General features: G+C 40.7%; 1 protein-coding gene across 1 annotated transcript in view; it reads right to left on the bottom strand.

Annotated features, from left to right (window-relative positions):
* The window catches only part of ADAMTS12 (ADAM metallopeptidase with thrombospondin type 1 motif 12), a 164,471-nt gene that overhangs the window by 14,917 nt on the left and 123,919 nt on the right, over positions 1-25,635 (bottom strand). Inside the window, exons 14-18 of the mRNA XM_087927399.1 lie at positions 21,537-21,657; positions 15,942-16,186; positions 12,251-12,392; positions 10,224-10,350; positions 1,547-1,757 (exon numbers count right to left, since the gene is read on the bottom strand). Of these exons, the coding sequence (XP_087783525.1) occupies positions 1,547-1,757; positions 10,224-10,350; positions 12,251-12,392; positions 15,942-16,186; positions 21,537-21,657 (846 nt within the window). The remainder of the gene's footprint in view (positions 1-1,546; positions 1,758-10,223; positions 10,351-12,250; positions 12,393-15,941; positions 16,187-21,536; positions 21,658-25,635) is intronic.

The raw sequence follows: 25,635 nt of genomic DNA, 5'->3' as shown, positions 1-25,635 counted from the left end.
TGTTACATAACTTTTAAGAGAATATATGTAGCTCAGGGTTGCATATTGTTCAATGCATCAGTGTGCTGATGATGTTACCTAGTTGGATGATCAAAAATCTCCAAATAACCAAGCTCAGAGAGCACTAAGGTCTCCATAACTTATAAGTTATAGCCTAGCCTGTGAACCACTACTTTGTGTTTGGCTCTGACAGGAGACTTCTGGAACAAAAAAACAGAACCAAAACCAAAACTTTCCAGAAGGTGGTTGTTTGCCCACACCTGTTTCAGAGCGGCCTTTTTCAATCTGATATGCTCCATATATTTTGGACAACCAACATCCTAGGAGATGAAATAACAATGTTGCCTGAAAGATTCTGAAAACTGAAATCCAACATACCGAGCACACTGAGGATGGTTGCTTTATAGTAGGGGAGTTTTGAAATATGTAATTGAGTATCTGTGACAAAATGGCCTCCTTCCTCATAATTCATAAGATGCAAAGGCTGAGGATCTCTCAATTTGCCCATGACTTCACTGGACATGGAAATAACAAATACACCAAGTACTACCAGAAATACGTCACAGCTTTTTCTTGTTTGATAGAAATAACAAAGTCAGGAGCACCAACACTAATCAGTCCTTTCTCCTCTGAAACATTAGCCCCTAGCTATTCTTAGTTTAGATGTTCTTTAGATCAAGAGTCCCCAACCTTTCTGGATTTGCAGACCTGCCTGGGGGGGGGGGGGTGAGGGGGAGAGGAGATGGTTTCACGCAAATGGAACGTGCACGCATGTGCTTGCCCACTGCTTGTGCAAGTGAGGAGGCACATGTGTGTGCAATCACTCATTACTTCCTCGGCCTGGTTCTGAAGGGATCAAGGCCCACTAGTGGACCGCGGCCTGAGGGTTGCTTTAGATACATGACTTCAAATCTTAGAATCCTCACCTGTGTCCATCCATGTTGGGGAAGTCTGAATTAGCACATGACAGATGGAGAAAGAAGAATTAAAGGACTAATTGTCTTATTAGGCCAACCTTTTAAAATCAAGAATGACCAAATTTAAACGACAGGACTGGAGGCACATTTAGTATTTGTGGGAGGACATCATAGACATGGCTGGAATTTCCTTCTTTCAAAATTCTTACTAGAGAGTTGAGATTTAATTCTGTTTTTGTTTAATTGTGCTAAGTATAGGTTGCACATCCTTATACTTTCAAGATGAAGAAGCAATCAGGTGATCATCCTGATTGCTAAAATATTATTTATTACTTGCTTAATTTATCTTAAAGGCCATGGGAATTCAGATATACTGGTTTCAGAATCAGCAGTTCCAGTGTTTTCAAGTAGCTGGCAGGATTCAAAGCCCAATTTTTCCTGAACTAGGATAGAATGCAAAATAACCTTAATACACCAAACATACAATAGGAAAATAGCTCTTCTCACAGACCTAGAGAAAAGAATGGTCTAAATATACATCTCTTGCTTATTCCAAGCCAAAGATGAAAGCTAATGCCGACTCTAAGCTGCCTCAAATTCTTATGAGCCAAGCTGATTTACAAATTTACCTCAGTCCAATTGCTTACAGTCCAGTCGGATGGACACAAGACGTCCCTATTACACGAAAGGCGTGTCTTTGGTTTGAGCAGATGTTGGCATTCCTCCACTGGCAGAGCCTGCTCATCCAATCCCAGTGTCTGGATACAAAGGACAGTGCGCTTCTTTTCCCCTGTGGGGCCACAGGTGGTGGAACACTTCTGCCATTCCCCTGCCCACCATCTGCAGAGAAAGCCAAAAGAGAACAAAGAACGTGAAGTGAAATTTGAAAGTCAAAATCTGAGCATTATTATGGAAGCAGAACAGAGGGATGGCTGAAATACTCATATTCTGAGCCCAGATTTTTCCATTTTAAGTAGTTGGTGTTCTACACATTTTACTTCTTTAAACTGGACTATGGGAAATTAGATGAAGGATAAATTCATGCTAGTTCAGCAAAATCATTTCCTTAATAGCAATCTTTAATTTGCTAGGAGAAATGCTATCTGATCTCCCAATTACTACCACTGGAATGGCTTCCTACTAGTATTTTATATATTATTTTACATCAGCCCCGCTAGATAAGCCAGTCTAGAAAATCAGCTCCGCAGGAAGAGTAACAGAATCTTTGGAGTCTAATCATGGATTACTTCCTTTCCTACTTATATTAACATGAATGAGGGAGGTTTCTGTCTAAGATCTGTTTTTGCATTTCTCCTTCATTGCTGGGCTTAAGCAATGTTTTACTCCTGGTTGCTTTGGTAACAAGGTCTTCCCTCTCTCCATCAATATCCTCCACAACGTTTGTACAATCTACATTCAAAAGTGTGCACACTGTGAGAAACAACTCCTCCCAAAGTTGCCATTGAACTGTAATTTTTATTATGGCAGAACAAAATCATTACATTTGGGGAGATAAAGCACATCAACTGTATTAGTATAAGATTGTGTTTTATAACATTAGGAAGCCTGAGTATATGATAGTACATTGTATATAATTTCTGCTTGCCAGGATGTGGAGAATAGTATTAGAGATCTGAGCTTGCATAGAATAATATGAGCGTGCTTGGGTTCAAACTGAACTTTGGTTAAACTTGTGCCATACCAGCCAAAGTATGGCACGTACACAAACACACACATATGTACAGCTTAATCTGCCCTAGTCTAGCATGTATACAATTTAATCTGTCCTAGGCCCAACAATGACTTTGTTCTGAAGCTGCTTATTTTTTCTGTGGTACAGTCAATAAAGGCAAAATGTGGCCCTAGATCCTAAAATAGTTGTATATTCTCCTTCCTGAGGACCAGCAATAATCAGTCAATTTTACTTAGATTCCAAGATAAGGGGAAGGAATACGGTGAGCAAATCCATAAATTATAGTCATGTGTTTTGTTCAATGCCACAAGATGAAAGTCCACCCAATTTTGATATCATTAATGGGAGCTAAAACTCTATTATGGCATATTTTGCAATTTTTTGCAGTGATTCTATATATTCTTGCAATTTGCACTGAGAAAGCAAGACCTAGGAAACAATGAGATTTAGAAATGCAGACTGAAAATAATTTAAGCTTCATTTTCACATGACAGTTTGCAATGGGACTTTGATGGTGATTCTGCACCGTTGATTAATTATAATACGCTAAACCTTTGACATTTTGTAAGAAGTTTGCTTAATCCAGTGCCAGATATAATGCTACATTTTAAGCCTTTTTAATTCATACGTGTTTGGAAGCCAATCTTTTACCAATTATTTGCCTCTTGTATATTAGCTTCTGTGTGGGAAGACAGAGCTGCTCTAACCTCACTTTCAAAACCTTAAAATTTGGCTAATTCACCCAAAGCCAAAATTGTCACACTGTATAATTTATTGCTCCTGACTTCATAGGTAAATTTCACAGGGGGTCCAGATCTAGGCTATAAAAACCAGGACAATTATTAGTTGGCAGCAATGATTTGGGGTTTTAAGATCTCTTTATGATCATATAGTGGTTACCAGGATGCTTGTGCCAGATCTAAATAAACCCTATTTAAAATACAGCTCATAGGAGAAAGTTGCATTTCAAAAAACCTACAAACTAACATGTCATGTTTGATTCTATTTCTGCTGACGTTTTTCAGTGAACTTAGACAGGTGTCATACTGCATGGATCACAGCCCTGTTTTTAAAATGTCCTTAATCTTAAAGGTTGTGCAACTCAAATAAAGTTAAGAATTGAAAACAAAAAATGTGAGCAACTGTAAGGTGCAAGCAATCAGAGATCCTCATAAATAGCTAGAGTAAACAACTTTATTGTACTCTGCCTACGTTATAAGAATCTTCCCAGTCTGTTTGCCTTCCCCTGGGAACAACCAGGTCAGGCTTCATGGATCTTGGGGGTGCGGGGTGGGGAGAGAACCAGCTTATACCTTTTAGTTTAGTTTAATTTACTTTATTGTCATTGCACCTCGTGCAACAAAATCAAACACCATCTTCAGTGCATATCATGAACATGAAAATAAACACAAACACACATCCTTCACACTCCACACATTGAATTGAAAACTCTTGATATGGCATTAATATTGCACTATACAATAGAATTCAATAGTGTTACTGCCCTGGGATAGCCTATTTGTCCTTGTTTTTGTTATTCTGTACCGTCCGCCAGATGGTAATAGTTCAAAAAAAAGGGTGCCCAGGATGAGATGGATCTTTGAGAATGTTTTGAACTTTTTTAAGGCAGCGGGAACTATAAAGCTCTTCCAAAGAGGGGAGAGGGCAACCAATGATCTTCTGGGCAATGATGCTAACCCTCTGGAGTGCTTTCCTATCTGCCACTGTGCAATTGGCAAACCATACAGAGGTGCAGTAAGTTAAGATACTCTCTATGGTGCAGCGGTGGAAAGTCACCAGCAGTTTTTCATTCAGTTGTTGTTTCCTGAGAAGTCTCAGGTAGTATAATCTCTGCTGGGCCCTTTTGACCAGGGCTGCTTTTAGGATTGCCAAGGCAAAGCCCATGCATGACCTACTCCCTCTTTCCAGCCTAGCTGGCTGTTTCCCAACAGCAGTCCCAAAGGTGGTTTTCCAAGAGGCAACTGGACTTTCTTGTTTTCCTTTGAAGACGTTTCACTTCTCATCCAAGAAGCTTCTTCAACTCTGACTGGATGGTGTGGAATGGAAGGATAACCATGACTTGGATGGTTGAGAATCTCCATTGACATTTTCCCAACAGCAACAGAATTGGCCCAATACTTGGGAGTTTAGTTGCTTGGGTTTCTGACACATTTCAGTATTGGTGTATTTGCGGCAAAGACTATATGAAGTGTTTTGGCACTGATATTTTTTATTTGGGATTTATTGTGTTTGTATTCCCGTGTTTGTGTTTAATTGTTTGTGTACTGTGCATCACCCAGAATTTTTGCATAATAACAGAATTGGGACAGGGACAAAACAAAATGCCTTAAACCATGAAAACTGCTATTTGAACTGTACTGTACTTGAGAACAAATCATACTGAACTCCTGTGTAAGTATCTACATTGCATTAAAATAGAACTTGAGGTACTAATAATATTCCACTATACCTCTCCCCCACCCCCACAGCAACTTAAGCAATACAGTTGGTGTCCTGTCCTGGCACATGGAGGTTGTGAGTGTTTGGATAGGGAACAACAGGCTTCTGGCAAGAGTGTCGTTGGGTTTTAGAGCCTCCTGAATCTGGGACATTTTCGGTTCTGGATAGAGTGGCACTACCCCATTGTACAACCTGGGGGTTCTCTTGGATTCACAACTTTTGCTTGAGGAGCAGGTGGCAGTTGTGGTTGTGAGGCCTTTGTGCACCAGTTGGCCCGTTGCTGGATCATGAGATTTTGGTCACAGTTACTCAGGCCCTGGTCACTCACAAATGGACAACTCTTCATGTGCTCTTCATAGGCCTGCACTTGAAGCTACAGTGGGGGCAAAATGCTGTAGCACAGGCAATTATGTGTGCCTCTAGCACAGGGGTGTCAAACTCGATTTCATTGAGGGCCACATCAGGGTTTTGTTTGACCTCGTGGGGGCTGGATGGGTGTGGCCAGGATGGGTGTGGCCAGCTCAACATCACTTGTGTTGGGGTGCCTGTGGTAGCCTGTTGTTCTCTGCCAGCAAAAATAGAACACAGGTATGCAGCCCTCCCGAGTTCCGTTTTCTATGGCAGGTTGCAGGAGGTCATTGCTGCTGAAATGGAGTTCAGGAGCGCAGCGCACAGCCCTCCCGAGCTCCGTGTTCTCTGACAGAGGCAGTTTGACACCCCTGCTCTAGCAGGACATACATTACACCTCTGCTCTGTAAGCTACATTGGTTTCCAGTTTGCTTCGGGATCCGATTCAAGATGCTGGCTTTGACCTACATGGCATGGGGACTGGTTATCTGAGAGGCCATCTCTCCCCAGTTACATCAACCCATCGCACCAGGTCCAATAGGAACGACATGCTGAGAGATCTGCTAAAAAATTCCATCTGACAGGACTTGGGAGCTGTAGTAGCATCTCCTTTTTGGAATAGGTTAGCCTTAGCTCTTATGTCTTCCCCAAAAGTTCTCAAAACATGTTTTTTTCCCATCAGGCCCACAGATCCCTTGATAGCAGGGAGCCCACGCCATAACTACATCAGAGGTGGTATTCAGCAGGTTCTGACCAGTTCTGGAGAACCAGTAGTGGAAATTTTGAATAGTTCAGAGAACTGGCAAATACCACCTCTGACTGGCCCCGCCCCCATCTATTCACTACCTCCCAAGTCCCAGCTGATTGGTTGGGTCTTCTTTGGTTGCCCTGCATAGGAGAACGGATCTGGAAAGCAGGTTAGGGGGGTGGGGAGGGAATGGGATTTTGCAGTAACCTTCTCCTGCCATGCCAATTAAGCAACACCCAACAAGCAATGCTATGCCCACCAAGCCATGTCCCCAGAACCGGTAGTAAAATTTTTTGAATCCCACCACTGAACTACAACATTCTGCAACATTCTGATCTTGACCCTCCAACAATCTTGATTTTAATAATTCATTTGTTTTAATTGGTTTTATAATATGTGTAAATAATTGGTTCTACCGTAGACCACTCAGAATTACCTTCTGTGAGATGGCGGCTACATGAATTTGACTAAATAAAAAAATCTTTTGTGTGTGTGTGTGTGTGTGTGTGTGTGTAATTCTAGAACTCTATGCAGGGATGCCTCTGAGGTTTTTTGGTCAGTTTATCATAGAGGCCATACTATCGGTTAGTGCCCAAATAATTAGTACAGGATAATTATAGCTATTTTGTGGTTTGTGCTTTAAAGAATAAGCACGTTATTTACAGGGACTATAATGGCATTCCAAATATGGCCACCCAGTGAGATGTGATCAGCATGTTACAGTGGCAGAAAACCCAGTAAATTCTTGCAGCAGATGTTCAATGTTTACTCTGCAAAAGCAGCAGGAGCCATCATAAAAATATCTGCTAGTTAGTTTAATCATGATTAACATTCTTAGACAATGAAATCCCCTGAGCTTTGAAAGTTTGTAACAAAGAGAGTATACGACAATAAATTTCAGACTGCAATCCTTTCCACACAGAAATAATGAGAATTGTTTCTAAAGACGCATATGAATATATATATGTATATTAGGGAAATATGTGGTAAGTTATGTAAAGTATAGAAATATATATTACACCCATTTGCACTGCTCTGGTGACTGATGACACAAATAAACCTCCAGGTGGCCTCAACAACTATGTAAAAGCACAACCAACTGTCTACAAGGAGTATAAATCCTTCCCTTCCGCTTCTTGGATAAGAAGTGAAACGTCTTCAAAGAAAAACTAAAAAGTTCAGTTGTCTCTTCAAAAAGCACCTTTGGGAAATGACTACACTAGAATCAACACGTAGACACTTCTACACCAGGACAAGCTCCCCTAATAAAAAATATGTCACTGTAGCTGCCCCTAAAGACAAACTCTTTGCTTTTAGGAATAAATATTTTTTCATTTCTCACAGCTGTCTGGATCTCATTTTTATTTAACCTTGCATAATCCTGGCTTGAGCTGGAACCCCAAATTATTCTTCTGACAGAAAAAATATTGGGGAGCATGTTCAAATCAAAGCGACCCTGATTATGTGTTTGAATGAATGGTAAAAAAATTGGCAACTCCAAATCTCAACCAACAAATGCTCTGTCCTACACATTGGTAAAAAAATCAGTACACCAAATACAAACTAGGCAGATATGACCTCGTTGATGACCCTCACTCTGTCAAGGACCTTGGAGTACTCATATCAAATGACCTAAGTGCCAGAGCTCACTGTAACAGCATTGCCAGAAAGGCATTAAGCGTTGTAAATCTAATCTTAAGAAGCTTCTCCTCCTGTAATATTGAATTGCTAACGAGAGCATACAAAACCTTTGCTAGACCAATACTCGAATACAGCTCATCTGTCTGGAATCCACACTGTATATTGAACATTAATACAATTGAGCGAGCACAGAAGTATTTCACAAGAAGAGTACTACACTCCTCTGCTCGCAACAGAATACCCTATATCTATAGGCTTGAAATTTTGGGCTTGGATAACCATGAACTATACTGCCTACAGTTGGACTTAAAATTATCTGCTACAATGTCCTACCAGTCAACGACTAATTCAGTTTCAACCGCAACATTACAAGAGCATACAACAGATACAAACTCGATGTAAACCGTTCCTTGATTGCAGAAAGTACGACTTCAGCAACAGAGTGGTCAATGCCCGGAATGCACTACCTGACTCTGTTGTTACATCCTCTAACCCCCACTTCTTTAACTTAAACTATCCACTATTGACCTCACCCCATTCCTAAGAGGTCTGTAAGGGGCGTGCATAAGTGCACCATCGTGCCTACCGTCCCTGTCCTATTGTCTCCATTTATTTGTACCTATTTCCTCATGTTACTCATGTTTATACTTATACCTATTATCTTGTAAGCGATTGACAAATAAAGTCAAATAATCAAAATCAAATAAATAAATAAATAAAAATAAATGTTCTCAAGTAGAACTAGTCAGAACTTGGAAGGTTTGGATATGCAAATAGTGCATTAATCAGAGAAAGTACATTGAACAATAGGATGGTGATAATGAATATTGACCTTCATGGTTTATTCAAAGGTTCTTTTCCTTACCTCTGATTCAAGGGGGAAAGGACTTTATCTCTCTGTGAGAAAGGTCACAATCTGCACCAATACATCACATGGTTTATGACTTTTCAATTTAAGGTCCTTCACTTATTATCTCAGTTCATGTTAAAACAGAGTTTGGCAACTTTTTCAGATCAGTAATGGCCCTGCCAAAAATGACTGCTGAAATCTCACAAACCGTTCTCTGAGATCTTATCTGTTCTTTTCAAGAATACAAAAACGTGTAATTTTCACTTCAAATCTCTGTGAAAATCCCAGAGTCTTAAGAAAATTCAGCCAACGTTGTCATTAAGAATGCTTACGATTTAAAGAGTTTTATAGACGGCACTTTGGCAACCTCTTGGTTAGAACGATCTCCTAAGATATGCCACGTTGCAGAGGTGGAAACTGAGAGAATTGGTGAAGATATAAAACACGATTTATTAAAGTACAGCATCCATTACTGATAGCATTCATGGAGGTTAAAAAAAAAATCAATAGGGCAGTTGTGCAGAGCAATTGCAGCACATTCCTTTTGTGTGTAGGTCAATGTCACAAGCACACACAAAGGGGTGTGACTTCAAGGGCCAGTTAGAACTGCCTCTTCTCAACTTTTTGAGTCCCTCCCTGTAGACACTGCTGTCCATCCCCCTTTATTACTGATCCTGCTGGTTCCTGAAAGCTTTAGTTCCTTATTGTCAGAATGAGTGCAGATTCTAGATCATTGCCTAAGAAAATTGTTGACTTAGACAGATGCTGACAAAAAGTTGAATAAGAAATACTGGTTGAAACCAGTGGTTTTATTCTACCGGTTTGCATCGGTTCTGCCGAGACAGTAGCGGCGATAAGCAGCGGAGACCGAACTGGCTCTCTCCACTGCTGTGTTGTTGGGCCCACCCACCCGCCTGGGCTCCCATACTCACCTTTATCCCCTGCTTTTGAAGCGCAGCTGCTTTGCGCGGCACAGCTGAAGTGACCGGGAGAGTGCAGGCTTGTGGGAGGTGAGTTGGAACACCTCTGAGCCTGCGCAAATGCCTCTGCACCTATGCAAAGTGGGTGTTTGGTGCACATGCACATGTAAAGTGTGTGCATGTGCACGAAGCGCGCCCACCAGGCCACACCAACTTTTTCAATCCCACCACTGGTTGAAACACTACTGTGTTATTCACTCTGCTCATCCATTTTCATATTATTACTGATCTCTCACATACTTTAATTTTTCTTTCATTTGGAGAGTTATTTTTCTTCCATCATACGTAGCCTGGGATGGGAAAAATATACTTTATTTCTCATCATTATCTTAAAATATCTTCCTCTATATCAGGGACCATGGCCTGTTTGGAATGGGGGATGCATGCACACAGCTCAACTTGTGTGAATGGCGAGGTGGTGTGTGCACACCCTTGTATGCAGCTCAACTCGCTCAAATTGAGCTGTGCGTGCAGGTGTGAAGGCCAGCCCAACCCCTTGTGCAGCCTGGTTTCCCTCTCCCCTCCTCCTCCGGTGAGGTTGCCAAGTCGCAAAGATTGGTGACCTCTGCTCTGTATTCGTGCATACCTTGGTGGGCAATCTTTTTCAATGCATTTTTTCTGTTTTGCCTTGGGTTGGGTTTCTGGGTCACAAAACAGGTTTTTCACCATGCTCTTCCCCTTTTTCACACAATGGGCAATCTGTCGCTGAAACCCTATGAGAAAAATGAAAGAAATTTCGAAATTCATCTTTAGATGTATCTTTAAGAAGATAAACATTTTGCTGTATGGAGTAGCTCATACTAAATGTTAGCACTGCTGAGAAACTGCCAAGTACACAGATTTGCAGGAGAACATCCTGCCTGCCATTAACACTATATGCCAACAGCAAATGTTCAAAACTGCCAATAAAAACTGTCAGATACCAATATCTGCAGTCTACAAAACCTAGAGATAGCAGATATCTGCCAGTTTTTATTCTTTTTTTATTTATATTTTTTGAATGTCAAACTCCAGTGGACTTTACCTATATCACTGCAGAATTTGTGTGTCCCAGAGCATTTTAAGGAATCGAATAACAGTTGGAAAGGACCTTGAAAATCTTCTAGTCCAAGCAGGAAACCCTATATCATTCTGGGCAAATGTCTGTCCAATCTCTTCTTTAAAACCTCCAGTGTTGGAGCACCCACAACTTCTGAAGGCAAACCATTCCATTGATTGATTGTTCTAATTCTGAGGAAATTTCTCCTCAGTTCTTGGTAGGTTCTCTCCTTGATTAGTTTCTGTCCATTGCTCTTTGTCCGGCTTTTTGGTGCTTTGGAGAGTAGGTTGACCCTCTCTTCTTTGTGGCAGCTCCCCAAATATTGAAACACTGCTATCATGTCACCCCTGTAATGGTAGTTAATACTATAGTTTGGCATTCCAGCTAAAAAACTCATTCTACTACTGATATGTCTCTGTGCCATCAACACTATGGATTTTTCATTCAAAAAAGAGAAGTCAACAATACCAAAGGGAGATGCCCTACTATGATCTCCCCACAACAAATGAGAGAGTGTAGAAATGCCCAGCTGTTGAGAAGTCCATGTGGGCTCCTTTCTGCTAAAATCATCCTTGGTTATATCTCAATACTATAACTGCTGTTTTGTTCTTTGTTTATACTCATGCGTTTGTTTCTGAAGGTTCCTGAATAAGCTCAAAGAGAAATGAAAGGATGAGAGGAAACAGAAGATCATAAATAAGTTGCTTTATAGATGTGTGGGACTTCAGTTTCTCAAAATCTCCCACTAACCATGTTGACTGGGAAAATGTAGAACCAAAGTCCAACTCAGTTTAGTCATCAGATTAGGAAAACCCAGATTGACTCTCTTGGAATTTAACTTTACATGAACCATTTTTCTGCATCAGTAAACCATTTACAATAGATACAAATATTACAGGCACTTTTATCTACTTTCTTATCTAAACTATTTACCTCACATGTCTCTCAGTACAACAGCTGTGGATTAGATTCATAATTTAAGTGCTTACAAATCTTTCATTCTTCCTTCAGTTCAATTCAAGCCAGACCAGCACATAGGAACTGTTTTCAACAGGCCAAGATGGTGAAGTAAGTTGATAATAATAATTACTCAAGAAGAAAGGATAATTATCATAAATTAACTGACAAGAGTGAAATTCCCTTTCTCCCTTAATCACTCCACAGAAGCAACTAGAGGTCACCTCCAGCAATTACTTGGTAAATTATTATTAGTTTGAACAGAGCTGATATAAGTGCTACTTTATTTTTTTTTAACTCTTAATTGCACAATGTGGTTTTTGCATTAAATTAGGGCAAACCCCCCCTGCTTTTATTACTTGGAATGGGAAAAATGCCATTGTGTTCCTGAGGTTTAACTAATTAATGATTAGTAGACACACAATGTAGCTTTCTGTATGCTGATTTTATTGGTGACCTTTCAAAAGGCATATAAACAAACTATTAATAAATCACTATTTGCCAGTCTAAAGTAATTTAAGTATACCCAAGTTGGTACATTGTTAGAACAATGAATGGGGAGACCAAAGCAGCTGACAAGAGGGAGGAAAGGAACTTGGAAAATTATGATTTCTTACCACTGCCACAAGTTACACTGCAACTCGTCCACTTTCCATATTTCCAAAAGTATTCAGGCTCCTCCACTTCATTTTCCAAGCTTGAACTTTTGCGGACAGTGTATTCATATTTTATTCCAGGGTTGTTTTCCTGAAAAAGGAGCTGAACGAACATTTATTGTACATTTCAATCACAAAATATCAAACCAGAATACTCTCTTTTCTTCCCTTCTCTGTTTTTAGTTTAGTTTAGTTTACTTTATTGTCAATGCACCTCGTACAACGAAATCAAACACCATTCTCAGTGCACACTATGACCATGAAAACAAACACAAATACACATCCTTCACATTCTATTCATTGAATTGAAAACCCCTGATATTGTGTTAATATTGCACTATGCAGTAGAATTCAACAGAGTTACAGCCCTGGGATAGAAGCTATTTTTCAGCCTATTTGTCCTTGTTTCTATTATTCTGTACCATCTGCCAGATGGTAATAGTTCAAAAAAAGGGTGCCCAGGATAAGATGGATTTTTGAGAATGTTTTGAACTTTCTTAAGGCAGCAGGAGCTATAAAGCTGTTCCAAAGAGGGGAGAGGGCAACCAATGATCTTCTGGGCAATGATGTTAACCCTCTGGAGTTTAGGACTACCAGATTGGGGGTCCAAAGATCCAGCAGGCCACGAGTTAAGCCACCCACCACAGATCACAATCAAGGAACCAAGAACCATCCAGACCTCAAAAAAAAAACAAACCCAAAACATTCTAATGTAAGGATTAAAGGGAATGGATTAAACTTGGAAACTGCAGGAGTCACTCCAATCCTCTTTGATTTGTCTAACTTGAATTTCTCCAGTTTGGTAGAAATAGTAAATACATATGTCCATTGATGAACTCTCATTTTTAATCTCTTCCCGCCAGGCTTCTTGCACATTGATATGAACTGTAGATATATTATAGAGATATCTGCAGAGTATACTAAAAATGCCAAGCTGGTGGCCATAACCGTGTGATTAAAGCTCCAGCTATTTTTAATGAACAACACTTCAGTCTCATTGTCATGGCTACCACCTTGACTAGCGTAGATGTAAACTGCTAACAAATTCTTCTCCTGTCTGTGGATTACGTCTAGAATTCCCCCTATCTCTTTCCCAGCCTCCTCACCACAACAAGATGGCACGATAATTTTCCGGATCTCTTTGCTTCCATTTATTTTTGCCTCCCAGATCAGACCGCTGTGATATTTTGATGTGTTCAGTCAAAGAGATGGGAAAACTTCAATCCTTTCCATAAGGCTCCGGGAATGATAATCTAATTAAATCTGCTGGTCATATGCTCTACAACTGTAAATTACACCAAAATCTTGTTGTTGTTGTTGTCCCAAAGGTGCTTTTTCAGGAGGTAACTGGACTTTCTTGTTTTTTCTTTGAAGATGTTTTGCTTCTCATCCAAGAAGCTTCTTCAGTTCTGACAGGATGGTGGAGAATGGAGGGATTTATATTCCTTGCAAACACCTGGTCATTTGTATTCTTTTAGAGGATCACTGAAGCACTTGGAGGTTTATCTATGTACTCAGGGTCACCTGAGTAGTGCAAATGGGTTTGCAGCCTTCTTGGCTGTAGGATATTTTCTGCCCTGTGTCCCTTCCATTGTTCCTTTCAACAATTCCAAAAAGCTTTCACACCCACTTTCACTACTCAGGTGACCCTGAGGACACAGATAAATCTTCTATGGCCTCAACGACTCTCTAAAACATGTGTGTCAAACTCATCATGTCACGTTGCTGTCATGTAACATTTTGCAACATTTTTCCCATTCGTGTAGCTGTGCTGGGTGTGGCCTGTGCATGACGCATCTGGTTTGCAGGCCGCCAGTTTGACACCCTGCTCTAAAAGAATGCAAGTGACCAGCTGTCTGCAAGGAATATAAATTCTTCCATTCCCCACCATCCAGTCAGAGCTGAAGAAGCTTCTTGAATGAGAAGTGAAACATTTTCAAAGAAAAAACAAAGAAGCCCAGTTGCCTCCTGAAAATGCACCTTTGGGACAACCATGACCTGGATGACTGAGAATCTCCATAGACTCTTGTTATTGTTGTTTTCCAAATAAGAAAAAGGTGACTAATAAATACATCTAGGGCAAACACAGCTACATGATGGAATCAAACCTTTTGACTCTGGTGGTAGACTGAGAAGAGTGGCATATTGGTAGGAGTAGACTGGGAGCAATCTAACCAGAAATTGACCAGGACTGTTTACCCAGTAAACTTGCTATTTTTCCTTTTTCCGACCATCATCTGTTCTGCTGTGCCAGATTTAGATTAGTTAGGAAGCAGGAAATGGTTGGATTTCTTGCTTTCTAGCTCGTCTTTAGATCTTCGGCTCAGCACAGCCGAACCTCCCTTAGGACTGAAGTATGCTTGCAAGCAAATTCAGTGCAGATTCACAGCAAGCAAATCTGAGAGACTGAGCTAGACGATGGCAGATAGATAGATCACTGAATGATTCTGTGAGCAACTCAATCTGCCTGCTTTGCCTGATTTTGGGTAAAAGTTGCTCTTTTTTTAAATAAAAAATTCAATATTTACATGCATGGTGTATTGTGAGTTAATTTTGTGAGTTTGCTTACAAGCAAATTTTATGTGACAGACTGAGCTAGCCAATGGCAGATAGATAGATCTCTGAATGACTCTGTGATTCTGTGAGCAACTCAATCTGCTCACCTGCTTTGCTTGATTTTGGGTAAAAGTTGCTCTTTTTTATTTAAATTCAATATTTATATAAATATTTATACTATTTACATACAAGCCATGCCCAGCCAGTCACATGACCACCAAGCCACACCCACAAATTAGGCCATGCCCACAGAACCAGCTAGCGGTCCCTGGGATCTAAAATTATGAGTTTGGTGGTCCCTGAGGTCCAAAAGATTGGCGACCCCTGTTCCAGAAGACCTTCTCAGCCCAAATGTCTAATCAAGGGGTGAACAATTATGGCCCCTTTACAACCTGTGGACTTCAGTTCTCATGCTCAGGAACTCTGGAGCTCCACAACATTTTACTGCAGGTCCATACTTTCTGTTCCTTTCTATAGGAGGACCATGAGCAGAAAAGAACAGATTTTTTCATGCCTTTTAAGATTTAAACAGTAGAATGAATCATGAGATATACATGCTCTAAATGCTGCCAATTTTTGAGAGAGTCCATAGCAATGTTTTGCTAAGCAGAAACTATGGGATACAATTTCTTTAAGGCATACTTTCCATTGGCTGTTACAGAACACATTTATTTGTTTTATGATTACATTGATACACACTATGCATATATAATATCTTAAAAGATCTTATTTAAAAAAATTGACACCTATCAAGTTAATTGCACTAGATTACATTGGATTGAGTCCACAAACTGTTATCTGCAGCAGCAAAAGCACGTGAAGTGAGAAAAGTTGTGAATGTTGACAATTCCTTTTCTGCGCTACATTCCAGATGAGGTATTCAGCAGGTTCTGACCAGTTCTGGAGAACCGGTAGCGGAAATTTTGAGTAGTTAAGAGAACCAGCAAATACCACCTCTGACTGGAGATTTTACAGTATCCTTCCCCTGCCACAGCCACTAAGCCACACCCACAGGACCGATAGTTAAAAATTTTGAATCCCACCATTGCTATATTCACAGTCTGCATCACACCCATCATGTGACACGCTGGCGTACCTGCAGCCACAAGGATTCGTTTGTGGGCCCAGAAGCAGTGAGGTTTTCCAGATCTCCTTCTCTTTCATACTGAAACATTGTTCCTGCCACTTCGTAATCTCCATTCCACTGAATAATAAACCCTCCGTTGAGATAGTACTTCTGAGGGTCTTCGCTGCGCAGCGCAAGGAAATTGCCTGCTTCTGACACCTCAACCACTTTGATGTGTCTTGCACCTTTGGGAATCAGGCCAATGTCAACATAACCTACGCGAGAAAGGTAAAATGGATATAAAAACATCTCCAGGTGTTCTTGAAGCTGAGCTGACATCATCCAGTGGTCCAAAATATTGGGACTTGTAAGACCCAAAAGACGATAAATAGCCTACCTGTGGCTTAGAACAGACGTAAGAAATATTGACTTCTAGCACTTTTAGTCCCATCTAGAATTCCAGGAGGTTTTTAAAATATTGATTTTATTAATGAAATTTAATTTAAGCATCTCTTAACATCTTCGTAATGGATATATACCTATATGTAGATTTTTGGCTGTGAAATTTCTAACACATACATTAAAGGTCCTTCAAGTTGACCTTACAGGCAGTCTTCCATTTGTTTAAGAACCATTTGAAATTACAACAGCACTGAAAAAATGTTATTTATGAGCAGTCCTCACACTTATGACTATCACAGCGTCCTTGTGGTCAAAATTCAGACACTTGACAACTGACATGTATTTATGATCACTACGACGTAAAAAAGATGTTGAGACTCTAGAAAGAGTGCAGAGAAAGAGCAACCAGGATGATTAGGGGCTGAAGGCTAAAACATATAAAAATGATTGCTGGAATTGGGTGTGTCTAGTCTGATGAAAAGAAGGACTGGGGGAGACATGATAGCAGTGTTCCAATATCTCAGGGGTTGCCACAAAGAAAAAGGAGTCAAGCTATTCTCCAAAGTACCTGAGGACAGGACAAAAAGCAATGGGTGGAAACTGATCAAGGAGAGAAGCACCTTAGAAAGAGAAATTTCCTGGCAGTTAGAACAACTAATCAATGGAATAACTTGCCTCTGGAAGTTGTGAATTCTCCAACACTGGAAGATTTTAAGAAGAGATTGTCTGAAGTGGTGTAGGGTTTCCTGCCTAGGTGGGGGCTGGACTAGAAGACCTCCAAGGTCCCTTCCAACTCTATTCTGATTCTGAACTTCTTGAGGGGGAAACCATTAAATCTGCTCCCAGGCCACTGTCATTAGGGTTTAATCTAAAAGAGGGCAATAATGTCTGGAATCCTTGAGCAAAGCTTGGAAGAGAGGCCTCCATGGAAATCCAAGGCTAGACTGAGGAGAAAAACAGTGGAAAGACACTGGCAAACCACATTGGAGTTTTGTGAGTAAACTATACACAGGTAGATCTCAACCTATGACCACAATTGAGCCCAAAATTTCTGTTGCCAAGTGAAACATTTGTTAAACAAGTTTTGCCCCATTTTATAACTTTTCTTGCCACAGCTGTTAAGTAAATCACTGCAGCTGATAAATTAGTAACGTGGTTGTTAAGTGAAACAGGTTTCCCCATTGACTTTGCTTGTCAGAAGGTCACCAAAGGGGATCCATGACCCCTGGACACTGCATCCATCATAAATATGAATTATGTGGCTAGCTGTCAGGATTCCGGCAGTTACCCCCATTTAAATCATTCGTCTCGAGCCAAATTTCCAAAACTTCAAAAGGATTTATTGGGAGTTAAAATGTCCAGCACTGCCTGGGTGTAGCTGACTCTCAGACTCATAATTCATTGTCACCCTTGACCCTGGTTTCCCCCCACCTCTGGGTGTATCGTAATTCATATTCTCCAATGGGACACATCCATAGTCAATCATGTTCTCCAGTTAGAATTTTGTGTGGCAGAAATTTCAGTCACCTAGTTACTATCCTTGAAAACTATTAATGGAATGCACTTTTGGTTTCCAAGCTGCCACACTGTCCCCCCCCCCTCTTTTTCTGTTGGCAACTCTAAAAAGACCATAGAAATATTTTATGAGTTGACATATGAGTCAGTTGCCAAGTGACTGAACTTTGATCGTGGGGAAGCTGCGATGATCTTAAGTATGAAAAGCTGTCGTAAGTCACTTTTTTCCAATGATGTTCATTCATTGAGCCACGATGGCACAGTGGTTAGAGTGCAGTACTGCAGGCTACTTCTGCTGACTGCCAGCTGCCTGCAATTTGGCAGTTCAAATCTCACCAGGCTCAAGGTTGACTCAGCCTTCCATCCTTCCGAGGTGGGTAAAATGAGGACCCGGATTGTTGGGGGCTGACTCTGTAAACCGCTCAGAGAGGACTGTAAAGCATTATATAAGTCTAACTGTTGTTGCTATTGCTATGTTGTAACTTTGAACGGTCACTAAATGAACTGTTGTAAGTCAAGGACTATAGAATGTGTTATCCTTTCCATTTTGATCAGATCTGCTGTGTCCCACATGCACACAGAACATGTTTTTTTGTGTGCATCGCTTCGGCTGACTTTTGATCACTGTCTCCCTTTGCTTCCCTCCCTCCCTCCCTCCCTCCTTCACACAAATCTTCACTTGTTTGTGGATCCTCTGTGGCCTGTGTAGTAATTAAGTCTGACACGAAGGAAGAGAATTGACCTTTTCATCTCCCCCTTAAAAAAAAAAACAATAAACCAAGAATCTAATTGCAATAGGCCAGCAAAGAGAAACTGACAAACCCTCATCAAAAGAGAAAAGGAGTAATGCCAAAGACCCTCCATTTCCAAAACCTAGTAGCTATGGGCTATTTTTCCCTCTTGGAAGATAAATCCTAAGCATAATTCTGGGGCAGTAGTAAAGCTTTGCTTAACGTAGTGCACTTCATTTAATGTCATAAGATTTGGATGCTGGAATTTTATTCATATTTATCTGAATGCATTTCTTTGACTGCTTGGACTACTAGCCCTTCAAAAATATATCTAGATAAGACCAGTTTATTTTGCGATTACTGTGTTTGGTTCACCAAATAGCACAGGGTCAGACAGCACTGCGCTTTGCTCTAATACTTTCAGAGTCTCCCACGATGCCTTCCAACCTTTTTCTAGCTATAGAAAATCCACATGGTGGAGTGTGGGGAGAACAGCTGAAGACAAAATAGCTGCAAAAGGCCTTTGGATTCATCGCGTTGGGAACAGTGGTGGGATTAAAAAAAATTTTTACTACTGGTTCTGTGAGCGTGGCTTGGTGGGTGTGGCCATGTGACTGGGTGGGCATGGCTTTTTTTTTTCTTTTTTGCAGCCAACCCCCCCCACCCGCTTTTTGTACCTTCTGAGCCTCAGAGGAGCCCCTTGGGGGGCTTTTTGCTCCCATAAGTCTCCTCTAAAAGGAAGAAAAAAAACAGCATGGGAGGAGCGTGCAACACCCCTCCATCCTCCATTTTGGGAGCTTCCTGGCCTCAGAAGAGCCTTGGGGGGGGGGGGCGTTTTTGCTCCCATAAGGCTCCTCTGAGGGTCGGGAAGGCAAAAAAATGGAGGGGGGTGGAGCCATTTTTTGCCTTCCTGGGCCTCAGCAAGGAGAATTCCAGCACAGCTGATCGTATGTACAGCTGATTGTTGGGAGGGTAAAAGAAAGAAATACCTCAGGCAAATGTCAGGTGGGTGCGGTGAGCGAGCATCGGGTGGGCGGGCGACCAGGTTGGTGTGGCCAGCCAGAACTTACTATCGGTTCGGCGACCCACACCAAATCCTTGTTCGCCCGATCCTGTGCGAACCGGCTGAACACCACCACTGGTTGGGAACCTACTGTTAAAAACATTGCTTCATATTTTTTAATTTTGCATTTCCTCTCCACCTGCCGACTTTTAAAAAATCAAAATAATCTACAGGTAGTCCTCAACTGACCACAGTTCATTTAGTGACTATTCAAAGCTACAACAGCGTTGAAAAAATGTGACTTACGACCCTTTTCACAGTTATGCCCTTTGCCCATGATCATGTGGTCAGAATTCAGAGGCTTGGCAATTGATTCATATTTATGACCTTTGCTGCATCCTAAGGTCACATGATCCCTTTTTGCGCCCTTCTGACAAGCAGAGTATTCAGAATTTTGCAGCATTAATTCAGTGCCAGAAAAATAAACACAGATGGCTGATGTTTCATTTAACCTCTTTATAAACATAATAAGTCGATTTTACAAACCAGCTGTAGATTTCTCCAACATGGAGCAAACTCAGACAGAAACATGTTGCAAGTAACTTCTGTAGCAACTCAGGCGCTCAGAAACAGACATCAATTTCACTTCAGTTCAGCAGGCAAGCATTACACACAGCAGAGGAGAGAAGCAATTTCATTTTCAATAGACAGACTCAGAGCTCAGCATAGCTGCAGAGCCGCAGAGCTTAATATAGAGCCACGCCTAGGCTACTGCTAGTTTCAGTTCCCAGCCTAGGCTAATTCTAGTTTCAGTTTCCAAAACAGTCCTCACTGGCTGATTTAGTTGCTATGCCTATTCATTAGCTGGCCTTGTTACCAAGCTCTATTCCAGTTCATGAATATACTCTGACACAGAGCCAATGGGGAAGCCAGATTTACCTAAAAAACGGGGTTACTAGCTGATCAGCTGCAGTGACTCGCTTAACAACTGTGGCAAGAAGGGTCGTAAAACGGGTCCAAACTCACTTAACAAATTTCCTCACTTAACAACAGAAATTTTGGGCTCAATTGTGGTCATAAGTTGAGGATTACCTGTACCAAGAGAGAAAAGCCTTATTTAGGATCCTTTAATGTGACTATTTTACCTTGGTTCTGTCGACACTTTAATTAGTCCAAATAAAAACAATGTTTATTTATTATTGGTGAATTTTTCTAATGAGACAACTCAGCTAGTATGATTTCTGTCCCTTCTAGTTAGTATTCATCCTAGCAAGATTCAAAGACTTCCTTCTTGGATACTTGCAAAATAAAATTGGAAATGGAGCATGTGTTTGCACTAATCCAAACATCTTTATCTGGAACAGGAAATATCATCCTTCAAAGTTTCTTGCAGAGGATGCAACTTCCAATGGAGCTGATGAAGGCAACCTAGCTTCTCTGGGAGCAAGTTTCCTGATATTCTTATAGTCCTTCAAAATTAAATTGACAAAGGGCTGCAGGAGGCCATCGCGGCCAAAAATGGTGCTCAGGGGGCCACATGCAGCCGCTCCCAGCTCGGTTTTTGCTGGCAGAGGGCTTCAGGAGGACGTCACAGCCCAAAACAGAGCTCGGGAGCCTGTTTTCTCTGGCACGGCGCTCGGGCCGCCACAGGCACCCCCGATACGAGTGATGTCAAGGTGGCCACGTCCACCCTGGCCACGCCCACCCCAGGCCCCCAAGGTCAAACACAGCCCTGATGTGGCCCTCAATGAAATAGAGTTCAATACCCCCGATCTAATGTTTTAGAACATTAAAGGTTTTCATGAAGAATATGAGTATCTAACTGGAAAGATGGCGAGAAAAACAAATAGAAATACTATTTTCCTACCTTTCCTCTGGGCTATTTATACAATTTATTCTTCTTGGACTCTCTGTTTATACAGAATATTTGAAATGGGTAAAGTAAATTGATAGTGTGAGGGAAAGTTTCTTTACCGAATCCTTCACTCTGATTGAATGTTATCTTCACTGTTTGACAAGAAGATCCATCTCCTAAGCAAACTCCACACTGATCTTCAGTGGCATTGGAATTAATTTCATAATCACAGCCAACAGTCTAAAACAAAAAAAGGCATTATCAGAATAAATGTTATATGCATTGGTTAGGATTGATACATCTATTTTTTTTTCTTTAAAATATCAATTACCTATACATTAAAAATACTCTTAACTCCTGTTAACCCATGGAGCTCATATATATGTCCCCAAAGTGCTTTTTCAAAAGGCAACTTGAACTACTGAAAAAGCATCTTTGGTACAACCATGTCCTGAATGACTGAGAATCTCCGTAGACATGGAGCTCATATATGTTTAAAGGAGTTTTGATGAAGACAAATAATATTCTCCAGTGGTGGGATTCTGGGATTCACATTTTTTTACTACCAGTTCTGTGAGCGTGACTGGGTGGTTTGGTGGGCCTGGCAGGGGAAGAATGCTGTAAAATCTCCATTCCCTCCCCACCAGTGGTGGGATTCAAATTTTTTTACTACCGGTTCTGTGGGTGTGACTTGGTGGGGGGGGCATGGCTTGGTGGGCATGGCAGGGGTAGGTTACTGCAAAATCCCATTACCTTCCCAGCCCAATAACCTGCTTTCCAGTTCTGTTCTCCTGTGCAGGGCAACAAAAGAAGACCCTGCTGTAACTCGGGAGGCAGAGAATAGATGGGGGCGGGGCCAGTCAGAGGTGGTATTTTCCGGTTCTCCGAACTACTCAAAATTTCCACTACCGGTTCTCCAGAACTGGTTGGAACCTGCTGAATACCACCTCTGATTTTCTCCCAAGTCAGAGGTGGTATCCAGCAGGTTCTGACCAGTTCTGGAGAACCGGTAGCGGAAATTTTGAGTAGTTCGGAGAACCGGCAAATACCATCTCTGACTGGACATTTTACAGTATCCTTCCCCTGCCATGCCCACCAAGCCATGCCCACAGAACCAGTAGTAAAAAAAAAATTGAATCCCACCACTGTCCCAATCCATCAACACTCTGACCAGTTGAAGCATGTTAGTATTTTGAAGAAAATATTGCAGATGGTCCGGTTATATTCCTGATTTTGAACACGCCAAACTCAACAGCAAACTTCAGAAATGTGTATAGCATAAATGGTGGTGTTAGCACTGATGATGTTACCTAGTCTGCAAGAAAACAACCAAGCTCAGAGAGCACCAAGGACCCCTCATTTCAACCCTGAGCTGCAGATATTCTCTTTTATTGATGCTGTATAGCATCCTACAGAAAAACTATACTACTTTTTCCCTATTAGTTCTCATGCAATACGTTGGCCTTAATGTTTGTCTCATTTAGCTTCAATGTGCCCTTGCTTTGCATTGCACTTATGTGGTTTACATAGAAAAGCTATCGGTGTATGATGTAATGAGGGGCTTTGTTCTTTAGCCAGTTAGTTTGTTGGGAAATGGGACAACTTGCTACAGCCAACTTACTGTAGCCAATTCAGCATGGCCAACTCACCATGGCCAACTTGCCACAGCCAGCTCATCACAGTCAACTCACCACGGCCAACTCACCATGGGACAACTCGCCGTGGAACAATGTAACGATTCTATTTAATTATTTAAAATACATAAACATTATTTTAATTTTTGCCATTCACATTTCATTCTGTCCCTCCTTTTGCATCCTTTCTTTAATGATTCTATTCCACCATTTCTTTGACTTTATGTAACTCTTGTCCCGCACTGAGTTGTCCTGTGGCAAGATGGCTGTGGCAAGTTGTCTTGCATTGTGTTAGCTGTGGCAAGTTGACTGTGGTGAGTTGGCTATGGCGAGTTGGCTGTGGTGAATTGTCATAGACCCTAGTTGCTGAGCCTGGCTATCATTAGGGGGAGTGACTGATCCAAAGTGGCTTCCATAATTAAGGAAATGCCAGATCCTGGGTCACCCCACTCCTAGTCCAGCACTTTAACCATTATATCAGTCTAGGTTTCACTTTTCAAAGTAGAAAGAAAAAAAATGCTACTGAAAGACCTTTTTAGAAAGAAGAGAAATTCTTATGTTCTTGTACATTTTCAAGATGGCCAAAGGATTGTTTTCCTCTTTTAAATGGATATTTGGTTTTTTAGTCATCTGCAGCTTCAAACATTTTCATTAAATCCTAAGAGATTTACAAGAGAACCGTTCATTCTCTTGAGGCTTTTTTAGACTGGGTGTGTGAGGAATATATTGGAGGACACAATATACTGCATGACTATCAGAAGAATGATGCTATCTCCACACATTTTCTTTCTTTCTTTCGTCTTTCCAGGAATATATGGTCAGAGTTAATTTAAAAAAGCCATGGGGTGTCTTCCTATGATGCCTCAGGATGGCAGCCATAAAATTTTAAACTTAATTTTAAAAAAGGTTAGCTTGCAAAATGTTGATGCTTTCACAGGAAACTGACCTTAGGGTGAAAAGTTAATCACCCATCAGCTTTCAGATAAGAATGCAGGAAATATTAGCTTCCTCATGTCAGATTGTGTACTTTTATGGATAAAATCAACAAAACCTTTCAAGATTTGCCTGATAAGTTCTGAGTTTTTGTTGATTGGTTTAATGACTTGGAATCTTGGAATTTCAAATTATTGGACAGTCCAATATATCAAGTTTTCTATTAGTAAGTTACCAGTTTTCAGATATTTCTTGACTCATTAGCATTTGTTCATAAATACTTGAATTAGTAGTCTGTGTCAATTACTAGATTATTCAGATGTCAAATCTTTATTCCAAACCAAAAAACAGTTATGGGTTGATCTGAAGAGAATGACTTTTATTCTCAGTAAGCATTACCGCTATCACAACTTAAAATCATACAAAATAAAGTTATGATTATCTTATAAACTGCCTTCCGGATTTATGCTTCTGCTGCTTCATTAAGAAGTTTGAAACTCTGATTGACAATCATCATCTAAAATAATGAGTGTATTATTATTATTAGAACTATTATGGTAGTTTTGCAATGACAAGAATAGGCAGACTCCCTCTTTGGGTCATCAGGAAAATGCTAGTCTGGGAAATTAGAAGAATAGAATTTCTCACAGCTAGCATAAAATATTTTGCCACTTTCAGTAGACATGGATAACATTTGATGGATACAGAGCTTCAGCTCAACCTTCCCATTATTTTTGGGCATCAAAAACTTACCGAGTGAAATGGAACATCATGAAGCAGAGAAGGCTTAACAATTTGCATCACTGGGGTTTTCTGCAGTTTATTGGTGTGAAAGAAAACCCCCATCCCATTCTTAAAATCATCAAATCTCCCAAATCTAATTAAACCCACTTCCACTGAACAAGCAATTTCAAATGGTTTTGAGTATTAGACTGTCAACTAGCTATTTCTGATTATGTCCTGTGGACCAATTCCTAACCCTAACCCTATTTTCCATAATGAAATACTTTGTTTGAAAGTAGAGGAGGATGAAGCAATGACCTACTTAAACAGCTATTAAGACATCTTGCCATCATGATTATGGAAATATTAAGATCAGCCTTGTGCACCACATTATTATTACTGAATATTTAATAATCACAATTCTCCAATTTTCGGTTTTTTAATCCTCCTACCAATGATAAAGTCATTGGAATATCAGTAGCTGTCTTTGGCACTCTCTAAATTACTTACTGAACTGTCTCCATTGGAAACCACAGTGTGCATATTAGTCCACTAATTAGAATTAAGCACTGTGATCATATGAAGCATGTTATCTTGCCAATGAATTTTGCTTCTAATCCTTTCTCCACCCAAATACAGTGTTACAGTCTCAGCATTAGAATACAAATGTTTCAGTGATCCTCAGCTTTTGTCTGATTATGCGATCCTGGCCACCCAATCCTATTCTTAGACAGCCTCCCATCTTTGAAGCAGAAATGTGTGAGTTTGGGCAGCTTATCTAAGAAGAGCCAAGAAGCTGAGATGGGCAACTTTCAATCTCCAGAACTTGTTGAATCTTGACAGTAAAATTGCCAAAGTTCAATGATATCTCCCCACCCACCCACCCACCCATGGTGAAATAAAAAAGACACTGGAAGAAAGAAAAGCA

The sequence above is a fragment of the Pseudonaja textilis genome, chromosome 2, assembly GCF_049901715.1.
Source record: "Pseudonaja textilis isolate UNSWEBS1 chromosome 2, rPseTex1.2, whole genome shotgun sequence".
NCBI lineage: Eukaryota > Metazoa > Chordata > Lepidosauria > Squamata > Elapidae > Pseudonaja > Pseudonaja textilis.
Note: the sequence above shows the minus strand (reverse complement) of the source record. Positions and strands in the feature narration are given on the sequence as shown.